We start from the raw sequence: 22,817 nt of genomic DNA on the forward strand, positions 1-22,817 counted from the left end.
CTACATCAAGTCTGCCAAACATATGTGGGGGAACGTGTTATGGTCTGATGAGATCAAGGATGAACTTTTTGGCTATAGTTTCAAAAGGTATGTTTGGCACAAAACCAACACTGCGCATCACCAGAAGAACATCATACTCCCAGTGAGAATGGTGGAGTCAGTAATATGCTATTTTTCTGCTGCTGGAACTCGGGCTTTAGTCAAGGTGGAGGGAATCATTAACAGTTCCAAATATCAATACATTTTGGCACAAAACCTTTAGGCCTCTGCTAAAGAGCAAAAAATGAAGAGGAATTTCACCTTTCAGAATGACAACGACCCAAAGCATCCCTCAAAATCAACCAAAAAATGGCTTTGCCAGAAGATGATCACAGTTTTGGAATGGCCCAGCCAGATTCCAGTCCTGAATCCCATTGAAAATGTAAGGGTTAGCCTGAAGAGGGCAGTATACATGAGATACCCTCGCAATCTGACACATTTGGGTTGCTTTTGCAAGGAAGAGTGGGCAAAGATTGCCAAGTCAAGAAGTACCATGGTGGTAGACATCTACCCAAAAAGACTGAATGCTGTCATAAAGTAAAAGGGTGCATCAATAAAGTATTAGTTTTAGGGAGTGCATATTTATGCAACCACATTTTTCTTCCATCCTAAAATATTTCAGTTTGTTTTTCAATGGAAATCTACAGATAACGGGTCACATTGAAGGTGGAAATATATCTGAAATGATTCATCTTTATCTGATTTTTTAACATGAAAAAAACATGGCATTTTAACAGGGGTGTGTAGACTTTTTATATCCACTGTACTATGGATCTTTATCAACATTACATAGGCTATGCTAAAGCTGAAGTAACTTTGGTAGAAACAATTCAGTGGCGCCGACTGTAGGCTAGAGGATAATAAGCAGGAGTATAGAGAGGATGTAATGAGTTTGCCATAGTCTGTTTCATCTATCCATTGGGTGAATATATAAGCCATGACTGGTATTTTTAGGCCTCATATGGTACACCTGTCAAAGTGATTTACTCTAAGACTGAGAAAATAGAATGATTTTATTTTTTATATAGCACATAGAGTCCCTAAATTCTTACATTCCAGACTTGGAGGCACTTTTGAGCCTCTATTTGCTGAGGCTTCATACAAGATATTACAGCACTAATGCATCTTGTGTTCGCACACTACTGAGATAAAGAAGCATGTCTTGGTGTAGTGCCAAACACCCATTAATACTGAATGGCAGTGGCCATGCTACGCAAAAAGCATAGCGACACCAAGCAGTCTACGCCAGAAACATGGCATGTAATCCTTCAAAGATGGCGCTGCTACATCTATATGTTATGTGGATAACATTGAAGAGAGGAGACATATTGAATTATATATCTTCCCAGTCTCTCTCTCCCAACATTTGATTCACCCCTGGTCATACAGTGACCAACACTGAAAATGTGACTATATCATGTACAGATGGATTATCCTTTAGCTTGACTTTTGCAATGATTGTTGCTTAAACAACCGCAGAACTGAACAAACTGCCGACATTTTTGAATAACATTACATGTACAGATAATGGCTTTTAATCATCTGCATTTCCTCCACCAGTTGTTTGCTCAGAGTGTGTTAATGTGATGGTTATCTGCCGGCAGGAAGCCATCGTTTCCTCCTAGCAGATTACATAATGAGTAAACAGTGTACTCATTATGTACGCAAGGCAAACAAAACCCATTGCGCAGTCGCTCAAAAGCCGCTCAAAATTCCATTCCAATAGAAAAAATTTTGAGCCATCGAATGATGGTTTTTATACCGGCTAAAAACCGGCACTAAACGACAATTGAACGAATAGTACACCATGCCCATATTTTACATGTAACAATTATTGCTCACTTTCAGCCATTTGAATGAATTTTGAGCGATAATCGTTGCGTGTAAAAGGGCCTTTACAGCGAAGTGATATCGCAGTGTGACGCATCATCAGGGAGGTTTATTTACATCTGCTGTTGCTTTACAATGGGTTTGGTTGTGATAAAATAAAAGAACAATAGATTTTTAATGGGTTAACATAAGATAACTTTCTGCATCCTGTTACCACCAACAAGGTAAAAACTGCCCCATCTCTAGCTGCTCTATCATCTCATGATATAAAACTAAAGGTACCAATATACTGTACAAGTGAAGATTTACTTTAGGGTGGGATGTAAGAAGCTGCAGGAGAAGCTATCCATATTGAAACCATATCTGGACATACTATTGCTATAGAACAGTGCTGCAGCAGCAGTATATGCATAATTATAATATAGAGCATCTTACAAGACAGGGTCTAATTGAAACGCATCTTAAATATCTTTTATTCAACCACATATAAGCAGGCAAAGAACTCTATAACTTACAGCAGGGATGTACAATTGGTTGCCTGGAGGCTTTATGCAGCCTTCATGTGCCGAAGGTGCAGACCCCAAGGGAGGTCATATTCATATGGCTGCCATCCACAGGATAATGATCAGATGTGCTCCTGTGCTATGAGCACTCTACGTTATTGTTATAGAACATGTACTGTGCCATTAATAAGAATACATCTTAAAATAATTGTTCGCAAAAGTTCAAACGTTTTTAATAGAGATGAGCGAGCACCAAAATGCTCGGGTGCTCGTTACTCGGGACGAAATTATCGCAATGCTCGAGGGTTCGTTTCGAGTAACGAACCCCATTGAAGTCAATGGGCGACCAGAGCATTTTTGTATATCGCCGATGCTCGCTAAGGTTTTCGTTTGTGAAAATCTGGGCAATTCAAGAAAGTGATGGGAACGACACAGCAACGGATAGGGCAGGCAGGGGGCTACATGTTGGGCTGCATCTCAAGTTCACAGGTCCCGCTATTAAGCCACAATAGCGGCAAGAGTGGGCCCCCCCCCCCTCCCAACAACTTTTACTTCTGAAAAGCCCTCATTAGCAATGCATACCTTAGCTAAGCACCACACTACCTCCAACAAAGCACAATCACTGCCTGCATGACACTCCGCTGCCACTTCGCCTGAGCCAATCAGAGGCAGGTCGGACTCACACCCCCTTCACACCCACTGTAGGCTGTGCTGAACTCCGTCTGCCGGGACAAGGTAAGTATATATATTTTTTTTATTTTTACACATTTCTGGATGAATTGCAGGGAAGGACTTCTATATTTAAGCCCTTCCCGACAATTCATCCTGCGATCGCCGGCAGCCCATTGCTTTCAGTGGAACCTGCTGTATTGCCGGCTCCATTGAATTCAATGGGCAAACATCGTTCTTCTCTGCCACAGCTGTTACAGCTGTGGCAGAGAAGAATGATTTGACTTCTATATATTCTCAATGGGGTCGGCGCTGCTGCCGCCGGCCCCATTGAGCGCATATAGAGAAGAGAACAGGAATCGCAGATTGCAGATAGGTGCGATCTGCGATTTCTGACTATGGCCTAAGAAGGACCGTTGGGGTTCTTGAAGCCTAAAATAACTCCTAACGCTCTCCCTATAGCAGCTCCGGCACCAGCAGCACTGTCCCTGATCTCTGTCAGAATGCATCTGTGGCGAGCCGCGGGCGGGCAGATTTTAATACTTGGGTGACACCTGATCTCGCCAGCCACTCACTGCAGGGGGGTGGTATAGGGCTGGAACATCACAGGAGGAAGTTGTAATGCCTTCCCTGTCTTTCTATTGTCCAGAAAAGCGCGCAAATTTCTCAGGGAAGAAAATGAAAGTGACTCGAACATCGCGTGGTGCTCGTCTCGAGTAACGAGCATCTCGAACACCCTAATACTCGAACGAGTATCAAGCTCGGACGAGTACGCTCGCTCATCTCTAGTTTTTAGATAAATGATAATATCGAAAAATTGTCATCCATAAATATCCTGTAGCCGCTTGACAATAACATACTGTGAATGGCTATCTGTATCAGCCAGAGCCAGGTAAGAGGGTTAAACATGATGTGCAACTCATTTACAGAGTCACGAGATACATTTGTGACCACCACAATATGTGAGGTTGACATCACTGTATATACAATAAGCTCAGGCTTCTGTATTATACTGTATAAAACTTATCTGGAAACTTTAAATCAGATTGCTAAAACCAGAAAATACAGTTGTAGAAAGCTGAACAAATATGAAACCTCTGAAGACTGATAAATCCCTATACAGGCAACAGATTAAGCTTCAAAAGTTCTACAAACAATCTCCAAGAAAAATTGTACAAGAACAGAACAATACAAAAGTTATACTATAAAAACTAAAAAACTGTATTAAAATGTATCCTCACCTGATTAGAATCATTATACCAGTCTGAGTGTGCCGAAGCGTTAGGTTGCATGATTGGTTCAGTTAATTGGGGGATATTTTGGGTATTACTCAGTGTAAAACCAGGAATATCAGCTGCAGGAGGGAAACAAGCCGGATAGCAAGACCCCGGAGCTTCCGGAGGAGCCATCCGCACCTCCATGTACTTCAGGGTCCCATCTGTGTTCAGGTAAAGGGTTGGTTTGTACTGATCCATGTAGCTTGTAGAAAGTGATTTGTCGGTAAAGCAGAATCCGCACCCAGAATCATAATTCTTTCTAAGGCACCTGACAAGTAATATAGTAAATGTGACCAGAAAAACTGCACTGATGGCCACAAGGGACACAATGAGATACAGAGTCAGGTCTGGAGTGGATTTGGCATTGGTAAGGAAATCCTGAGATTTCGGACTTTCTTGAGCAATAGTATCTAATATGTTCACAAGGATAGTAGTTGTAGTTGTCATGGAAGGCTCCCCATGGTCACTGACTGCAATCACAAGTCGGTGCTCCGTGTTATCTGTCTCATGTAAACCTCGGAGAGTCCTGACTTCTCCTGTGTATTCAGAGATGTGGAATAAAGCAGGACTGGCCGACTGAAGAAGACTATAGAGGAGCCAGGCATTGTGCCCAGAATCTACATCCACGGCAGACACCTTACTGACTAAATACCCGGCAGCGGCAGATCTTGGGATGGTCTCCTGAGCGATGGTCTCCCCTGGATCCTCCGGGTATAAGATAGTGGGAGAGTTGTCATTTGTATCCAGAATAAATAGGAAGACAGAAACATTGGAGGATAATCTTGGAGATCCAGAATCTTCCACTCTTGCTGTGATCTGCAGAACCTGGAATTGTTCATAGTCAAAGGACCTTTGTGCATAAATATTCCCGGTGTCGGAGTTAATGTAGACAAATGAAGAGACCGGAGAACCGTGGATGTGGCTCTCAGCGATGGAGTAAATGAGCTTTGCATTGGCTCCCTCATCCGGATCTACAGCAGATACTGTACATAACAGTCTGCTGGCCTCATTGTTTTCTGCTATGAAGGCATTGTAGACATTGTGTAGAAATGCTGGAGGATTATCATTAACATCCGAGATATTAAGGCTGACTGTAATCTGGCTGCTGAGAGGTGGAGAACCCAGATCAGATGCCGTTAGTGTGATAGTATATTGTGAGAGCTTCTCCCGGTCCAGATGCCCGCTGGTGACCAGAGCGTAACGCTGGGACATGGGCTGGATTTTAAAAGGTAAATTTGGGGACACTTCTAGCCTAATTTCTCCATTTTTACCAGAATCCTTATCTCTGACTGTGATAAATCCAACCACAGTTCCTATGGGGGCATTCTCAGGGACCTCAGTATTCTTGGAGGTAAAACTAATTTCTGGGGTGTTATCATTTATATCTTTTACATCTATCTGGATGACACAATACCCCTCTAATTTAGGTGATCCTCTGTCTGATGCTTTTACATATAATTCAAAAAAATCTGAATCTTCAAAATCCACAGTGGCTTTATTTACTATTTCACCAGTATATGAATTTATTTCAAATATTTTCTTTGCAGAATCCAATGTGTGGTGATCAAAGGAATATGAGATTTTGCCATTTGCACCTTCATCTACATCTGTAGCATTTAATCGTATAATAACTGTCTTCAATGGAATATTTTCTAAAACACTTATCTTGTAATTGGATTGATCAAATACTGGAGCATTGTCATTAATATCTAAAACAATTACAGCTATCTGCGTGGTCCCTGATCTAGGAGGTTCTCCCCCATCTATAGCTGTGAGGATCAGCTTATGTTCAGCTTTTTCCTCCCTATCCAGGCTGTTTTCTAACACTAGCTCAGCAATGAGGGTCCCATCCTTACGATGCTTCACAAGCAGGGAAAAATATGGATTTGGGTTTAATTTGTACTGATTAATACCATTTTTACCTGCATCTAAATCTATCGCTGTTTCTAACTGAAACCTCACTCCAGGAATGGATTCAGTGATATTTATAATTTTATTAAAACCTGAAAATATTGGTGAATTATCATTAATATCCAAAACCTCTATTTCCAGACTGTGCAGCTCCAGAGGGTTCTCAGCCACAAGCTCTAAATGCAGCAGACAGCTCAGGCTGAATCCACACAGGCTCTCCCTATCAATCCTCTCATATACAACCAGAGCTCCATTCTTCTGCTCTATAGAGAATAATCTGCTGCTTCCTTCTGCTCCTAAACTCAGCCTCCTTCTACTAATATCAGCCAGATTCACCCCCAGATCCTGAGCGACATTCCCCACAACAGTCCCTGGATGAGACTCCTCAGCAATAGAATACCGCAGCTGCCCAGAGACCCAGCCCCAGCTACAAAGGAGAAGGGAGAAAGCTACTTGCCATTTCCAAGCCTTTACAAAGCTCTGATTGTCCATATCTTAAATCCTTCTTCTAAAATGTGTAGTAAATAATCATCATCCCATCAATCCAAGTGTGTGAGCAGCAAAAATATAAATCCTAGGAAAGGGGAAATCCTGGTTTTCCTGCATTGAAAAATCATCCACAGGGCTCTCAACGGAGCAGCAGCTCTTCTTTGTGTGAGAAGAAAGATGGGAGGGTGAATCACTGAGCCAGGGGGAGGAGAGCGCAGGGCTGACATGAGCAGATCTCTTAAAGCAGCTAAAGATGACTTTTGGATGACTCTTCTGCCCTCTCCTGGCCATTAATGATAACTACAATAAGTCAATATTTATACAATATTGGAAAGAAAAAAGAATAAAATGGCTATTTATAAATTATGAATTATAATTAAGCCTTTGCTAAAAAGTCCCAATAAAAGCAATTTAAAGCTTTTAAAGCTATCAATAATATGTAATAACAGTAATAAGTATGATTTCCAATGATGTGGTTAAAATGATTCCAAATTATTAAATTATATTAGAATGTTTTTTTATTCTGCTGTTTTTTTTTTATATTTAAGTGGTTTCTTTTAAGACAGTTTTAGATAAGTACACACAATATTTAATAATATGGCTATGACTGCACCAAAGTCTTATAAACCATCTGATGAAACATTTATATACTGCTTTCATCCAGATGGAGCATTTTTTACCATGGTTGTATAGCATGATGCAAAAAGTTATCTTGATCCATTTTAAAGCTATTGTCCTACTATCTTTACACAACAAAACTCATTGAAAAAGCTATTGAGAGTGTAAATATACCATCCTATAGCATGGCACACCGTGATGTCACATTGCATTAAAAGTCAAGCTAAAGAAAAACAGTCTGCACATATAAAATCAGAGTCATAGAAAGGTAAAGTAGGGCCCCATGAACTATGGGTACATGCACAGGTTGAAAAGATCTAAAGTACCATGGTCATATAAAGAAGGTAAGGTAAGGTAAAGTCCCCTGGTGCAAGCACCTAGTCATGACTGACGTCACACACCTAGGATGACGTCACATTGTGATGTTTTGTTGGCAGACTGTTTTGGTGGTGGTTTGTCATTGCCTTGCTCAGTCATCTTTTACTAGGTACTCATTTTACCGACCTCGGAAGGCTGAGTCAACCTTGAGCCGGCTTCCTGAACCATGCAGGGATTGAACCAGCAGCCTTCAGGTCATGAGTAAGAGCTTAGGACTGCATTTCTGCTGACACACAAAGTTCCTATCACGTAAAGAAGACCTTATAAATTCAATAGTCTACTGTAGATAAGAAATTATAAACTTCTTCTTAACATGGTGGATTCTGATAACCTAGTTTCCAGTACAGATAGTCTCCTACTTACAAACACATTCCATTCCAGGAGCCTGTTTGTAAGTGCATTTGTTTGTATGTCCATACTTGGGTTTGTATGGATGGAGTTCAGGGGTTGATCGCGTTCCATACAACGCTGGTGCCAGCTGTTTCTTACAGTTCAAATAAGCCACGCCGCTCATCGGAACCGTTAACCTTTTAAATACTGATAAGATCGCGGGTTCCCACGAGGTTGTCAGGGCTGCCATTGTAGAGTGCCTATCAAGCCGTGCCTATCGCACGGCTTGATAGAATGCCTGTCCACACCAGGCATTCTATTGCGGACAACTTTGTTTGTTTGTAGCGAAGTTCGCAAGTAGGGGACAATCTGTACTTATATATTCATATTTAACAGCGCTAGTAGTAGTAAGATTGTTTCAATAGGCCTATCTTTTATTGTCATACAGTAATATATGTGGATGTTACTTAATATATTTATTAGAAATGTATTGGCAACTTGTCTCTATGTTTCAAGAATACTTTGCTATGCTAATAGAGAGCATATACTTTAGACCAGTGTTCCCCAACTCCAGTCCTCAGAGACCGCCAACAGGTCTTGTTTTCAGGATTTCCTCAGCATTGCACAGGTGATGTAATTATTGTCGGTGCCTCAGACATTGCCACAGGTGTTCTTACCATAGGATATCCTGAAAACATGACCTGTTAGTGGTCCCTGAGGACTGGAGTTGGGGACCCATGCTTTAGACCACCAATAATCACAGTGCATATGGGCTACAATTACCTACTAGAATCCAATATTTATTCACCCGGTTCGCATTTACATCCTGAGAAGTATAGTATTAACAGCTGCAATACTATGGATAGTATAATGAACTACTGACCAACAGTTTCTGTTGTTTCATAGAATATACAATAAATGGGGCTGATATCTACAAAGAATAGACCTTCTATGTCTCTTATAATGAGCCACCACCATTGAAAGCCAAGTATATTGCATTGCAAAAAAGAGCTTCAAGCAACGAAATACTCATGTGCAGGTACAGCAGCTATTTAATAAAATAATAATGGGGGGGGGGGGGATTTATGAAACTGTCTCAAAGGAAAACTGTCCTTGTTGATCACAGCAAACTTTCCTTTTGAAAGAGAAGTATGAGAAATGAAATTTGAGCTCTGATTGATTCCAATATTCAACAAAGACAGTTTTTCTTTAAGGGTGTATTCACACGTTGCTCATATGATATGTCTTTTGTCGCAAATTTTGGTGCCGGTCCGCAGCAGGTTTCACCCCTTCAATATGAATTCAATTGAAAGGGTCAAATTTACTGTTTACCTATACCAAAATCTGCGAACAAACCTGCAGCAAATCGCCAATGTGTGAACACAACCTTAGGGTATGTTTACACAGCCAAATTTATTGTAGAATTTTCCATGGTGAATTCCACCTTAAAAAATGCATCAAAACCGCATAATTTTGCTGCGATTTATGGCGTAGATCCACACATGGAACTTGTGCTGTCAATAGGCAAAATCCACATGCTGAATTCCAACAAGGAAAATTGTGCTTGGGCGAGTTTATGCGTCAAGAAATGACATGCGGCGCAAAAATTCCACACTCTAAACACACCCTGAGGCAGTTTAAAATCCTCACCTAATGTGTCTCTACCTCAGATATATATATATATATATATATATATATATATATGTGAAGGCTGTTGGCCTAGAGACTCCATTATATATGGAGTCTTCATGGACTTGTACATGCCTTGATGAATCTAAACCAACCTGGGTACACAAACTCTTCATAATCCAACTTAAAATACTGGGGGAGGAAGGTTTCAACTGTTTGCTGGGCAACCAATTGGGCAACCAATCATAGCGCAGCTTTCATTTTACTAGAGTAGCTCATGAAATGATGATTGGTTGCTATGTGCAAGAAACAATTTTTTTACACAGTTTCTATAAATGAGGCCTATTGTATAATCTATGATAAAATAAGATGCTTTGTGATTCAGCATGATGAATAATTTAACGTGTGGTGGATCTGGAATGCCTCTGAAAAAATGGAAACCCATAGGACAAGTCCAGCCTAAAGCAAAGAAAGTAAAATTACTGTAAACAAGTGAGACAAGTGAACAACGTGACCAATGTTACATACAAATGAGTAAGAAAAAGCCAGGACATCAATGGCTGCAGAGACCTCAGAACATGAAAAGCGAATAAAAAAAAGAGGGAAAGAGCCAGTGCATCAAGGGCGTTAGAAACCACAGTACAGTAAAAGGCCCTTTTGCAGGCAAAGATAATCTTTCAAATGACTGAAAGATTGAAAGATCTAGTGATGTATTTGCATAATGTGTTAATGGCTTTAATGTCTATTAACACTTTATCATCTCCATTTGCATATAAAAGGACCTCTAGGAGTTGTTTGCAGAGCCCAGCTTGTGTTTAAACACACGGATATCCAGCTGTGTAAACAGCTGCCGCACATTCCATTGTTCATTCCTGGCCAGTGTAAAATTGCCCTGGGAAGAATAGCGGTCTATTAAAAGATAAATGTGTTTGATTTATCTTTCAGTAGCTGAACAATGGATTTTAAATGAAGTTAAACAAAAAGTGCACAATGCCCGCGATTACATGTAACGATTGCCGAATTTTGAGCGATAATCGTTGCGTGTAAAAGGGCCTTAAAAGGCACAAATTCAAGTATTGCAGGAAAGAGAAACTATATTAAGGGCTGTAAAGATATCAGAACAGCATGAGGCCAGAATTAAAAAAAAAAGGGAAAGAGCCAGGACATCAAGGGCTGCAGAGATCTCGGAACAGCATCAGGCCCAAATAAAAAAAAAAAAAAAAGACAGGGCCAGTGCACCAAGTGCAGCAATGCTACCCAGGCAATGCCGGCTATATAAGCTGATTATACTCTAAAATGCACCATTAATAAAACTATTTTCTACTCAACCACATATTTATTAAAATGAGAGTGATTTTTTAAATGTATCGACCTGTACCATCAATTTGTGTCATCTATCTTTCATTCATCAGTAATGGCTGAGAGAAGCTACAAGCATCTTCTATTTTTATTAATAAGGATCAATCATTTTTGGTCGACCGACATAAAGATTTTTCTCATGACAACAACTCCTGTATATATGCTCCAATAAGGCAAATAGACATCTATGAGCCAAAGGGAGGGCTGCTAAGCAGATATTGCTTGTTCATGCATTAGGCCTCCTGCAGATGGCCTGGTCAGATCCCGCTGTGAGAATTCTCGCAGCGGGATGCGAGCTGTGCCCCTGCAGTGACCACCGCGGCTCACCTGCTCCGGTGTCTCCTCCGCTCTGCTATGTGCCGGCTGCAGCCCAGCCGGCGCATGCGCAGAGCAGAGCCGGTGCGTCAGCCATGACGGGCCTCTGCGAAGCTCGCACAGAAATAGGACATGCCGCGATTTTCTTACTGCACGAGTTTTTACATGGTCAAATTGTAGTTGTCTGGATAGTATTGCATTACCTATGGCGGCGGACACGAGCGGAAATTCTGCGGGAAATCCCGCCGCGGAATATCTGCCCGTGTGCAAGAGCCATGCACACTGTGCATAGCAGCTGCTTGCCGGGGTTGTGAGAAGCTGAATCTGTGCTTCCACTAAAAAAGGGGTTGTTTTAGCATATCATACGGGGTTGTTTTAGCATATCATACGTGTCTTAACTAGAACTGTGTAACTCATGTACCAACCACAATATAGATTTTCATTACTAGATATTTTACACCCACAGTCCCATTTTTTCTGGAACATGTATCTTTGCCTTAGAATACAGAACGTTCACATCATTCACGCTTGGTCAAGCTCTTGACCTCTTACTCATGAATGACTGTATCATTCTTAACTGGAAGAAACAAAACATCTATAAATTATTTCTATTCATACGCAATGGAGCATAAATATTCAAACAAATAGGTAGCACACAACCAAATCATAAGTGCCACAAGAGTCAAGCCTCAAGCACATCGCAAAGTCTGCATGATGGCATATAGGTTTCTGTATTTCTGAGCCATGGGCACTCTGGGTTACGTCATATGTTGTCTCTATGAGGTATCACATCATCCCCTGAAAGAAATGCTTGTAGAGAAATATACCTTTAGAATAGCAGGAGATGGAACATAGCACAGATAGGTCTTTGTGGGCTACTATATGAAATTGGAGGCCAACGGAGGAAAGTATGGGCCTATAGATTTTATGGAAACCACATTATGGATGCTTACAGAAAGGATCTATGCTACGGTCATAGACATGATGCCTGAGAAAATTAATAACACACATTAACAACAGGGACCACAGTTAACTCTTGCGAAAACGGACAAAATTTAAAATGCCCCCTATCGGTAGTATTTTATGTTGCATTACCAGTGGTTGTGTGTCCAATTTTCGACTATCTTCATGAGAGTTAATGCTGTAATGGTCAAGAGGGGTGTCGTCTCTCCTTAAGGAGAGCACCCAAAAAGTGTGTGGAGACACTTAGGGGGTGAGTAGGTCGGGTGAAAAGGGGGGGGGACGGGGACACCGTCTCTTCCCAAGGAGAGCACCCAGAAGGGGTGTGAAAATACACCTGAGAGGTGAATGAGGAGACACATAAGGCACTCCATGCTCCTCTGGTTAATTTTATGCAAATAAGGAAGAAGGAACAATACTGCTGCAGCGCCACCTATTGGATGGCAGCATTCCTTCAAATCAATGTATGACTATTTATGACACGTTAAAGAGTTGTACATTGATTTGAAGGAAGGCTGCAATCTAATAGGTGGCGCTGCAGAGGTATTGTTCCATCTTCCTTATTTGCTGTAATGGTAATATACATATGCTGTAATGGTAATATACATATACATAGATGATATGACAAATCAAGATTACAAAACAGTACTTATTGGTTGGGTTATGACTGGTAACCGGTATAATAATATAGACTTCATATGAAGGTTTCAAATATTGTAATGTCAAAGCACAGAACAAGTATGATAATGGCTGGATACATCAGAAGACTAATATTACTACATCCTAAAATGTATTATTAAGCCCCATCAAAATAAAAAAAAGCATAAAATACCAGGAAATGTGTCACTAATATCTCACCTGATTAGGTTCATTATACCAGTTACAGTTAGATAAGAGAGTTGGGTCCCCAGTTGGTTCAGTTAATTGAGGAACATTTTCAGTTTTACTCAGCGTAAAACTAGGAATATCAGCCACAGGAGGGAAACAAGCCGGATAACAAGACCCCGGAGCTTCTGGAGGAGCCATCCGCACCTCCATGTACTTCAGGGTCCCATCTGTGTTCAGGTAAAGGGTCGGTTTGTACTGATCCATGTAGCTTGTAGAAAGTGATTTGTCCGTAAAGCAGAATCCGCACCCAGAATCATAATTCTTCCTAAGGCACCTGACAAGTAATATAGTAAATGTGACCAGAAAAACTGCACTGATGGCCACAAGGGACACAATAAGATACAGAGTCAGGTCTGGAGAAGATTTGGCATTGGTAAGGAAATCCTGAGATTTCGGACTTTCTTGAGCAATAGTATCTAATATGTTCACAAGAATAGTAGTTGTAGTTGTCATGGAAGGCTCCCCATGGTCACTGACTGCAATCACAAGGCGATGCTCCGTGTTATCCGTCTCATGTAAACCTCGGAGAGTCCTGACTTCTCCTGTGTATTCAGAGATGTGGAATAAAGCAGGACTGGCCGACTGAAGAAGACTATAGAGGAGCCAGGCATTGTGCCCAGAATCTACATCCACTGCAGACACCTTACTGACTAAATACCCAGCAGCGGCAGATCTTGGGATCGTCTCATGAGCGATGGTCTCCCCTGGATCCTCCGGGTATAAGATAGTGGGAGAGTTGTCATTTGTATCCAGAATAAATAGGAAGACAGAAACATTGGAGGATAATCTTGGAGATCCAGAATCTTCCACTCTTGCTGTGATCTGCAGAACCTGGAATTGTTCATAGTCAAAGGACCTTTGTGCATAAATATTCCCAGTATCGGAGTTAATGTAGACAAATGAAGAGACCGGAGAACCGTGGATGTGGCTCTCAGCGATGGAGTAAATGAGGTTTGCATTGGCTCCCTCATCCGGATCTACAGCAGATACTGTACATAACAGTCTGCCAGCCTCATTGTTTTCTGCTATGAAGGCATTGTAGACATTGTGTAGAAATGCTGGAGGATTATCATTAACATCCGAGATATTAAGGCTGACTGTAATCTGGCTGCTGAGCGGTGGAGAACCCAGATCAGATGCCGTCAGTGTGATAGTATATTGTGAGAGCTTCTCCCGGTCCAGATGCCCGCTGGTGACCAGAGCGTAACGCTGGGACATGGGCTGGCATGTAAAGGGTAAATTTGGTGATGCTACAAGCTTTATTTCTCCACTCTTGCCTGAGTCTTTGTCTCTTACGGTGATGAATCCCACTACCGTACCTATGGGGGCATTTTCAGGAATTTCATTATTTTTGGATACAAAAATAATTTCTGGAGTATTATCATTCACATCTTCGATTTCAATCTGGATACGACATCTGCCCTCGCGCACTGGGGATCCTTTATCTATTGCTTTTATTAATAATTCGTAAATAGTAGAAACTTCAAAGTCCACCAGTCCCTTCATAAATACTTCTCCTGTAAGTAGGTTTATATCAAATATTTCCTTTGCTGAATTTGAAGTCCGTTGATCAATGGAATATGTTAATTCACCGTTTACTCCCTCATCTGAATCTGTAGCATTGAGTTTTATTATTACTGTTTTCAAAGGCAAATTCTCCAGTATATGTATTTTATATTGTGCCTGATCAAACACTGGTGCATTATCATTGATATCTAATACAAGGACTGTTATCTCAGTGGATCCTGATCTGGCCGGTTCTCCCCCATCTACAGCAGTGAGAATAAGCTTGTGCTCTGATTTTTCTTCTCTATCTAGGATTTTTTCCAGCACTAATTCTGCAATGAGGGTTCTAGAACCTTTAGTTACAGATAATGAAAAATATGGATTAGGGTTTAGTCTATATTGACTGATCCCATTAATACCTACATCAAGATCCTGTGCATTCTCCAAAGGAAACTGTTCGCCTTGTAGTCTTAAAAATTCTGTAATCTTTATAACCTGATTTTTGGTGCTAAAAAATGGTGAATTATCATTAATATCCAAAACCTCTATCTCCAGACTGTGCAGCTCCAGAGGGTTCTCAGCCACAAGCTCTAAATGCAGCAGACAGCTCAGGCTGGATCCACACAGGCTCTCCCTATCAATCCTCTCATCTACAACCAGAGCTCCATTCTTCTGCTCTATAGAGAATAATCTGCTGCTTCCTTCTGCTCCCAAACTCAGCTTCCTTCTACTAATATCAGCCAGATTCACCCCCAGATCCTGAGCGACATTCCCCACAACAGTTCCTGGATGAGACTCCTCAGCAACAGAATACCGCAGCTGCCCAGAGACCCAGCCCCAGCTACAAAGGAGAAGGGAGAAAGCTACTTGCCATTTCCAAGCCTTTACAAAGCTCTGATTGTCCATATCTTAAATCCTTCTTCTAAAATGTGTAGTAAATAATCATCATCCCATCAATCCAAGTGTGTGATCAGCAAAAATATAAATCCTAGGAAAGGGGAAATCCTGGTTTTCCTGCATTGAAAAATCATCCACAGGGCTCTCAACGGAGCAGCAGCTCTTCTTTGTGTGAGAAGAAAGATGGGAGGGTGAATCACTGAGCCAGGGGGAGGAGAGCGCAGGGCTGACATGAGCAGATCTCCTTACAATTATCTGGATGACGTGTCTGCCCCTGCTGGCTAAAAATAATAACTACAACATTGAATAGTTGCAATGCTGATCAGAAAAATAAAAAATTGTCAGTGGTATTGCTAACTCATTCAATTAGACTTATTAATATTTACATTAGATTAAAAAAAAATTAGATATCATTAAGTTATTCATTTATCCTGGTAATCCGCACATATTAGTTCATGTAAAATCATAAATAAATGTACAGTGTAATTTTTTTCTATTGATACCTTATGTTAAAATATGGCACGTGAATGGTTTACTACATTTTCCCTAACAGGCAAGTAACAATGGATTCCTATGCATTCCTCTGCGTAAAATGTGATGTTCCCATGTGACTTGTTTCTATGCAAAATTGTGCCCATTTATTTTATGACATGTATAGTAGATGAATAATGCCATTTTACATTTTGATGTAGGGTATTACCAAAAAATTTCTCTTTTTTGTTTTGTGAGATAAACTATTATCACCAAACTATAGGTGGCTACATATATGATTCCTATTCAAATGTGTCATTTAGAGCAGTCGCAATGGTTACCTTGCTTTATAACATTCATATGATCCAATACAGCTTATGAATTATGTTTTTTCCCATTGGGAATAACTCCTTTCATGAGTTTTCCCTTTTGGAATTATGGATGTAAAGAATACCACTGTAAAACAATCAAAGGCAAAACCTGTGATAAAAGTTCCAGACAGAAGCTCCAACATAGATGTGAACACAGCATAAGATTGACAAGTGCTCATATATGGTGTTTTGGTATTAACTCAAAATATATGTTTGGGTAACAAAAGTTTTCAATACTAAATAATTACTGAAAAACAGACATTATGGCGCATTCTTCATCACCTAGTGTTCAGGTTCTAACTACTGATTTAATAAGCTGCTAGTGTGAACGAGTCCTTAAAGAAAATGGTACAGTATAGACTGGAATATTCTTGTGTAATGTATCCATACGATAACCAAATGGAACTAAATATGGCACCAGTTATGTGATCCAATGCAGATAGGCGGCCTGCAGATGGCCGGGTCGGATCCAGCTTCGAGAATTCTCGCAAAGGAATGCGGACCCGTGCTGCTGCAGAGGCCTGTGGCTCACCCGCTCCCGGCGTCCTCTGCTTTCTGCTATGCGCCGGCTGCCGGCCAGCAGGCGCAGAGCGATGCCGTCCCGGCACTACTGACATTTCTGCGCCACGATTTGTTTTCCGTGTGTGTTTTCACGCGGACAAATCGCGGCTGTGTGCATAGGATTGCGTTTTGTAATGCAATCCTATGCATGCGGGCACAAGCGGAAATTCTACAGGAAATCCCGCTGCAGAATTTCCGCCCATGTGTAGGGGGCCTTAATGATGTTCAAGCATCTAAGTAAATAGTTTATTGATGAGCAGAAATTCTAAATGATTTCTATCTACTGCAGAATCTGATGTTAGTTCTGTGCAGGAGTCATTCTTATATTTTTCTTCCTATCTTCCTGTTTTTTTTAACAGTTAAAAGGGTTATTCCCATCACAGCTAGAGGTGCTAAAGAAAACCGCAAAGAAACTCCATCAAGTTCTAGTCACGGACACAACATAGAACATATGAAGGTTACTATATTAAAAGGAAACTTCAAATCTCAACATCATAGAAGAATTTGGGAGTACAAGTTTATAACCATCTCTGACACTTTCAACACAGAAATAAACATGTCAAGAGGCTTCATGCATCAGTGGAGAATATGAGAAATCTATAGCAGAGATAACACACAGGACTGGTGACCCCCTAACACCAATTTAGGAACTATAAAACGTTCACATCCTTATTAGTGGACTAATTTATTCCAGTACTCATCCTGTTCTAGAATTGTTTTAAGTGCAAATTAATCCCACCCTATCCATGCCTTTTCATATGTATATGTATGTATACACATGCCTCTTCAGATCTATTCCATTATGCCTGAGGAATAACCCTAAGTAGGTTCGAAAGCTCGCTATAACATCATGTCTTTTTGTTAGCCATTAAAAGGTATCTACAAGATTACTTGGTTTCTCTTGGTTTTTCCCATCTTGTAAAGTAATGGCATATTGCTAGGATATGTAATCACTTTATGATTGGTGATGGTCCAACATATTTGACCCCTTCTCATCCTAAGAATGAAGAGATAACAGTGCTACATGCTTTTCTAAAATTTTTCTTACACAATGACACTCCCCTGCCCCCTATCTGTGCAGGGAAGTGTAACTGGCTTCATTCACTTGAATGGACTTGTGTCACAGTTCCCCTTGTGCGGTGAATGGTCCAGGGAAGACAGTGTAGAGGACTTAGTTCTACACTTGTGCTGCAGCCCCCTCATTTTCAGGACTAGTGGGTTCCCAGAAGTTGGACCCCACTGATAATAAAGCGTTGACATCTACTAATGTTATGGGAATATCCCTATGCAAATAAGAGAGATGGAATAATACCTCTGCAGTGCCACCTATTGGAAGACAGCATTCCTGCAAGTCAATGTTAGACTCTTTATACAAGCCTTGTAACAATGACTGGGAATTGAAAGCCAAGCCAGAATCTATACACAGACAGCTGTTTCAGGGTGTTTACCCTGCATCAATATGCAGTAGGTTTCTGGCTTGACAAGGGAGAGACCTGTGACATGGGTCAGGAACACTATCTTTTCTCCTTAGGAAGAGCACCTTGAAGGTGAGTGAGCAGATTATAAGGCCATTCATGCTCCTCAGGGTAATATGCAATATCCCTTTAACTTTATTAATAATATGATAACATTGTCTAGAGACAGAAGACTGACACAAATCCAATAGAGTCAGGCAACCATATACAATAAAACTAGGTATTGTGTCCTTCAAAAAATACATAAACAAATGGAAACCACATTTTTCACCTTTGATCTCCATTTGAATCATTAATAGAGATGAGCGAACACGTTCGGCCCCGCCCCTTTTTCGCCCGAACACCGAACTTTGCGAACACCTCGGTGTTCGGGCGAAAAAGTTCGGGGGCCGCCGTGGCAGCGCGGGGGGGTGCGGCGGGGAGCGGGGGGGAGAGGGAGAGAGAGAGGGCTCCCCCCTGTTCCCCGCTACTGCCGCCCGCGCCGCCGCGCATCTCCCCGCCCCCCGGCGGCACCCGGACACTTACGCGCGAACACTCCAGTGTTCGCTAAAGCCGGTGTCCGGGTGCGGATGTGTCCGTTACGGACACGTTCGCTCATCTCTAATCATTAAGTCAATAGTTTCATTCTGGATTCTACTTCCATACCCTTTTCAGCTACTTAAATGGAACCCCAGGATGCAAACCTCCAAGTAAACCCTAAACACAGTCTAAATGTAGGCTAAATTATGGAAATAAAAACTAAAATACTCTTTAAAAATCCTTCCAACAAACCCCTGCTATAAAATGTCCTAATGCATGAGGCCATACTTGCAAGTACTGTATACTATAAGGACTATACAAATACCAGTATTTATCATATAAAGCCTAATTATTACTAACTATATCCCTGCTAGCCATCATAAACCGCTCCTGTAGTCATACTGTTTCTGCCGTCACATGGCTAAATGTCTGACCATTGTCTATGTGTATAGCATCCCTCACTCTCCACTTCGCCATACTGTGCACATCTCCACCCCGCCATACTGTGCACATCTCCAGCCCCATTACCTTCTGTATCACCCCACTATTCGTAGTATGTAAGCTCGTTGGAGCAGGACCCACACCCCTATTGTCTCCATCAGCTGATTACTATGTAACCGTGGTTCTGTAATGTTTGTACTTTTGTCTTTCTGTATCCCCCCTGTCTATGTAAGCGCTGCAGAATATGTTGGCGCTATACAAATAAAGTTAATTATTATTATTATATAAAATGATCAAATACATACATACAATACTGGAGATACCACTCATCCACTGTCCATTTCTATAATGTGAATAATCATGTACAACAGGTTAAACTTAGTATACAATATGGCCTGTGACCTTATTCCAGTGTCCTACGATCTTATGTCTCTGGCTCTGATAAGCTGATGTAAACATTTAATTGATTATACAAAATATAATGTAAAAATAAAACCGTCAACTTCCTACAGAAATGATTGATGGATGAAAAAAACCCCAATGAATCCACAATTATGAATGTCCAATAAAACCAAAATACGGATGATTTCTGAAGGTGCCATGTATGGGAACAAAATGATATTTGAGGTCAGAACATTCATATAAGAACTGTACATAAAAATGTATAGTAATATTTAGATACACAATCTCATAGTGTATAACATGGAACTCACCTGATTAGGTTCACTACACCAGCTGGGATCAGAAGTATGTTCTGGCTGCCTGACCATATCAATTAACTGAGACTTAGGTAATGTACAATGTGGGATGTCTGCCACAGGAGGGAAACAAGCCGGATAACAAGACCCCGGAGCTTCCGGAGGAGCCATCCGCACCTCCATGTACTTCAGGGTCCCATCTGTGTTCAGGTAAAGGGTTGGTTTGTACTGATCCATGTAGCTTGTAGAAAGTGATTTGTCAGTAAAGCAGAATCCGCACCCAGAATCATAATTCTTCCTAAGGCACCTGACAAGTAATATAGTAAATGTGACCAGAAAAACTGCACTGATGGCCACAAGGGACACAATAAGATACAGAGTCAGGTCTGGAGTGGATTTGGCATTGGTAAGGAAATCCTGAGATTTCGGACTTTCTTGAGCAATAGTATCTAATATGTTCACAAGGATAGTAGTTGTAGTTGTCATGGAAGGCTCCCCATGGTCACTGACTGCAATCACAAGTCGGTGCTCAGTGTTATCCGTCTCATGTAAACCTCGGAGAGTCCTGACTTCTCCTGTGTATTCAGAGATGTGGAATAAAGCAGGACTGGCCGACTGAAGAAGACTATAGAGGAGCCAGGCATTGTGCCCAGAATCTACATCCACTGCAGACACCTTACTGACTAAATACCCGGCAGCGGCAGATCTTGGGATGGTCTCCTGAGCGATGGTCTCCCCTGGATCCTCCGGGTATAAGATAGTGGGAGAGTTGTCATTTGTATCCAGAATAAATAGGAAGACAGAAACATTGGAGGATAATCTTGGAGATCCAGAATCTTCCACTCTTGCTGTGATCTGCAGAACCTGGAATTGTTCATAGTCAAAGGACCTTTGTGCATAAATATTCCCGGTGTCGGAGTTAATGTAGACAAATGAGGAGACCGGAGAACCGTGGATGTGGCTCTCAGCGATGGAGTAAATGAGGTTTGCATTGGCTCCCTCATCTGGATCTACAGCAGATACTGTACATAACAGTCTGCCGGCCTCATTGTTTTCTGCTATAAAGGCATTGTAGACATTGTGTAGAAATGCTGGAGGATTATCATTAACATCCGAGATATTAAGGCTGACTGTAATCTGGCTGCTGAGCGGTGGAGAACCCAGATCAGATGCCGTTAGTGTGATAGTATATTGTGAGAGCTTCTCCCGGTCCAGATGCCCGCTGGTGACCAGAGCGTAACGCTGGGACATGGGCTGGCATGTAAAGGGTAATCCTGGTGATATATCCAATTTTACTTCTTTATTCTTACCAGAATCCTTGTCTTTGACTGTGATAAGCCCAACAACAGTTCCTATAGGGGCATTTTCTGGAACTGCATTGGTTTTAGATATAAAAGTAATATCTGGCTTGTTATCGTTTACATCTCCTATTTCGACTTGGACAACACAGTGTCCCTCCTGTTTAGGGGAACCTTTATCTACAGCTTTGACAAACAGTTCAAAAAAATTGGCACCTTCATAATCCACATTACCCTTATTATATATCTCCCCTGTTATAGGGTTTAAATCAAATATTTCCCTTGCAGCGTCTAAAGTGCGACGATCAAAGGAGAATATGAATTCACTGTTCACACCTTCATCTAGGTCTGTAGCATTGACTTTCAAAATGGTTGTTTTCAGGGGGATATTTTCTAGAACACTGACCTTATACAAAGACTGATCAAACACGGGAGCATTGTCATTAATATCTAAGACAATGACCGTTATCTCAGTGGACCCTGATCTGGCTGGTTCCCCCCCATCTATTGCAGTGAGAATAAGCTTGTGCTCCGCTATCTCCTCTCTGTCTAGAGTCTTTTCCAGCACTAATTCTGCAATCAAGGTTCCATCATTCAGCTTTTTTGTATACAATGAAAAATATGGATTTGATTTCACTGTATATTGACTGACACTATTAGCCCCTACATCTAAATCCTGTGCATTCTCTAAAGGGAAGTGTTTACCTGAACTTGTTAGTAATTCAGTCACCTTTATAATCTGATTAGCACTTGGAAATATTGGTGAATTATCATTAATATCCAAAACCTCTATCTCCAGACTGTGCAGCTCCAGAGGGTTCTCAGCCACAAGCTCTAAATGCAGCAGACAGCTCAGGCTGGATCCACACAGGCTCTCCCTATCAATCCTCTCATCTACAACCAGAGCTCCATTCTTCTGCTCTATAGAGAATAATCTGCTGTTTCCTTCTGCTCCCAAACTCAGCCTCCTTCTACTAATATCAGCCAGATTTACCCCCAGATCCTGAGCGACATTCCCCACAACAGTCCCTGGATGAGACTCCTCAGCAACAGAATACCGCAGCTGCCCAGAGACCCAGCCCCAGCTACAAAGGAGAAGGGAGAAAGCTACTTGCCATTTCCAAGCCTTTACAAAGCTCTGATTGTCCATATCTTAAATCCTTCTTCTAAAATGTGTAGTAAATAATCATCATCCCATCAATCCAAGTGTGTGAGCAGCAAAAATATAAATCCTAGGAAAGGGGAAATCCTGGTTTTCCTGCATTGAAAAATCATCCACAGGGCTCTCAACGGAGCAGCAGCTCTTCTTTGTGTGAGAAGAAAGATGGGAGGGTGAATCACTGAGCCAGGGGGAGGAGAGCGCAGGGCTGACATGAGCAGGCTGA

At 41.4% G+C, this 22,817-nt stretch overlaps 1 protein-coding gene across 28 annotated transcripts in view; it reads right to left on the reverse strand.

Annotated features, from left to right (window-relative positions):
• Positions 1–22,817, reverse strand: part of LOC136611234 (protocadherin gamma-C5-like) — a 403,514-nt gene that overhangs the window by 102,886 nt on the left and 277,811 nt on the right. For 2 of the 28 annotated variants that reach the window (XM_066590613.1, XM_066590606.1), the window contains exon 1: positions 20,150–22,749. The exons of 22 other annotated variants lie outside the window; for them this stretch is intronic. In XM_066590613.1, coding sequence (XP_066446710.1) covers positions 20,150–22,582 — 2,433 coding nt within the window. In that variant the 5' untranslated portion in view covers positions 22,583–22,749. Of the gene's footprint in view, positions 1–4,282; positions 6,898–13,165; positions 15,775–20,149; positions 22,750–22,817 lie in introns of those variants that run through there. 4 more of the 28 variants (XM_066590597.1, XM_066590587.1, XM_066590605.1 and 1 more) reach the window with 2 other exon arrangements.

The sequence above is a fragment of the Eleutherodactylus coqui genome, chromosome 2, assembly GCF_035609145.1.
Source record: "Eleutherodactylus coqui strain aEleCoq1 chromosome 2, aEleCoq1.hap1, whole genome shotgun sequence".
Taxonomy (NCBI): domain Eukaryota; kingdom Metazoa; phylum Chordata; class Amphibia; order Anura; family Eleutherodactylidae; genus Eleutherodactylus; species Eleutherodactylus coqui.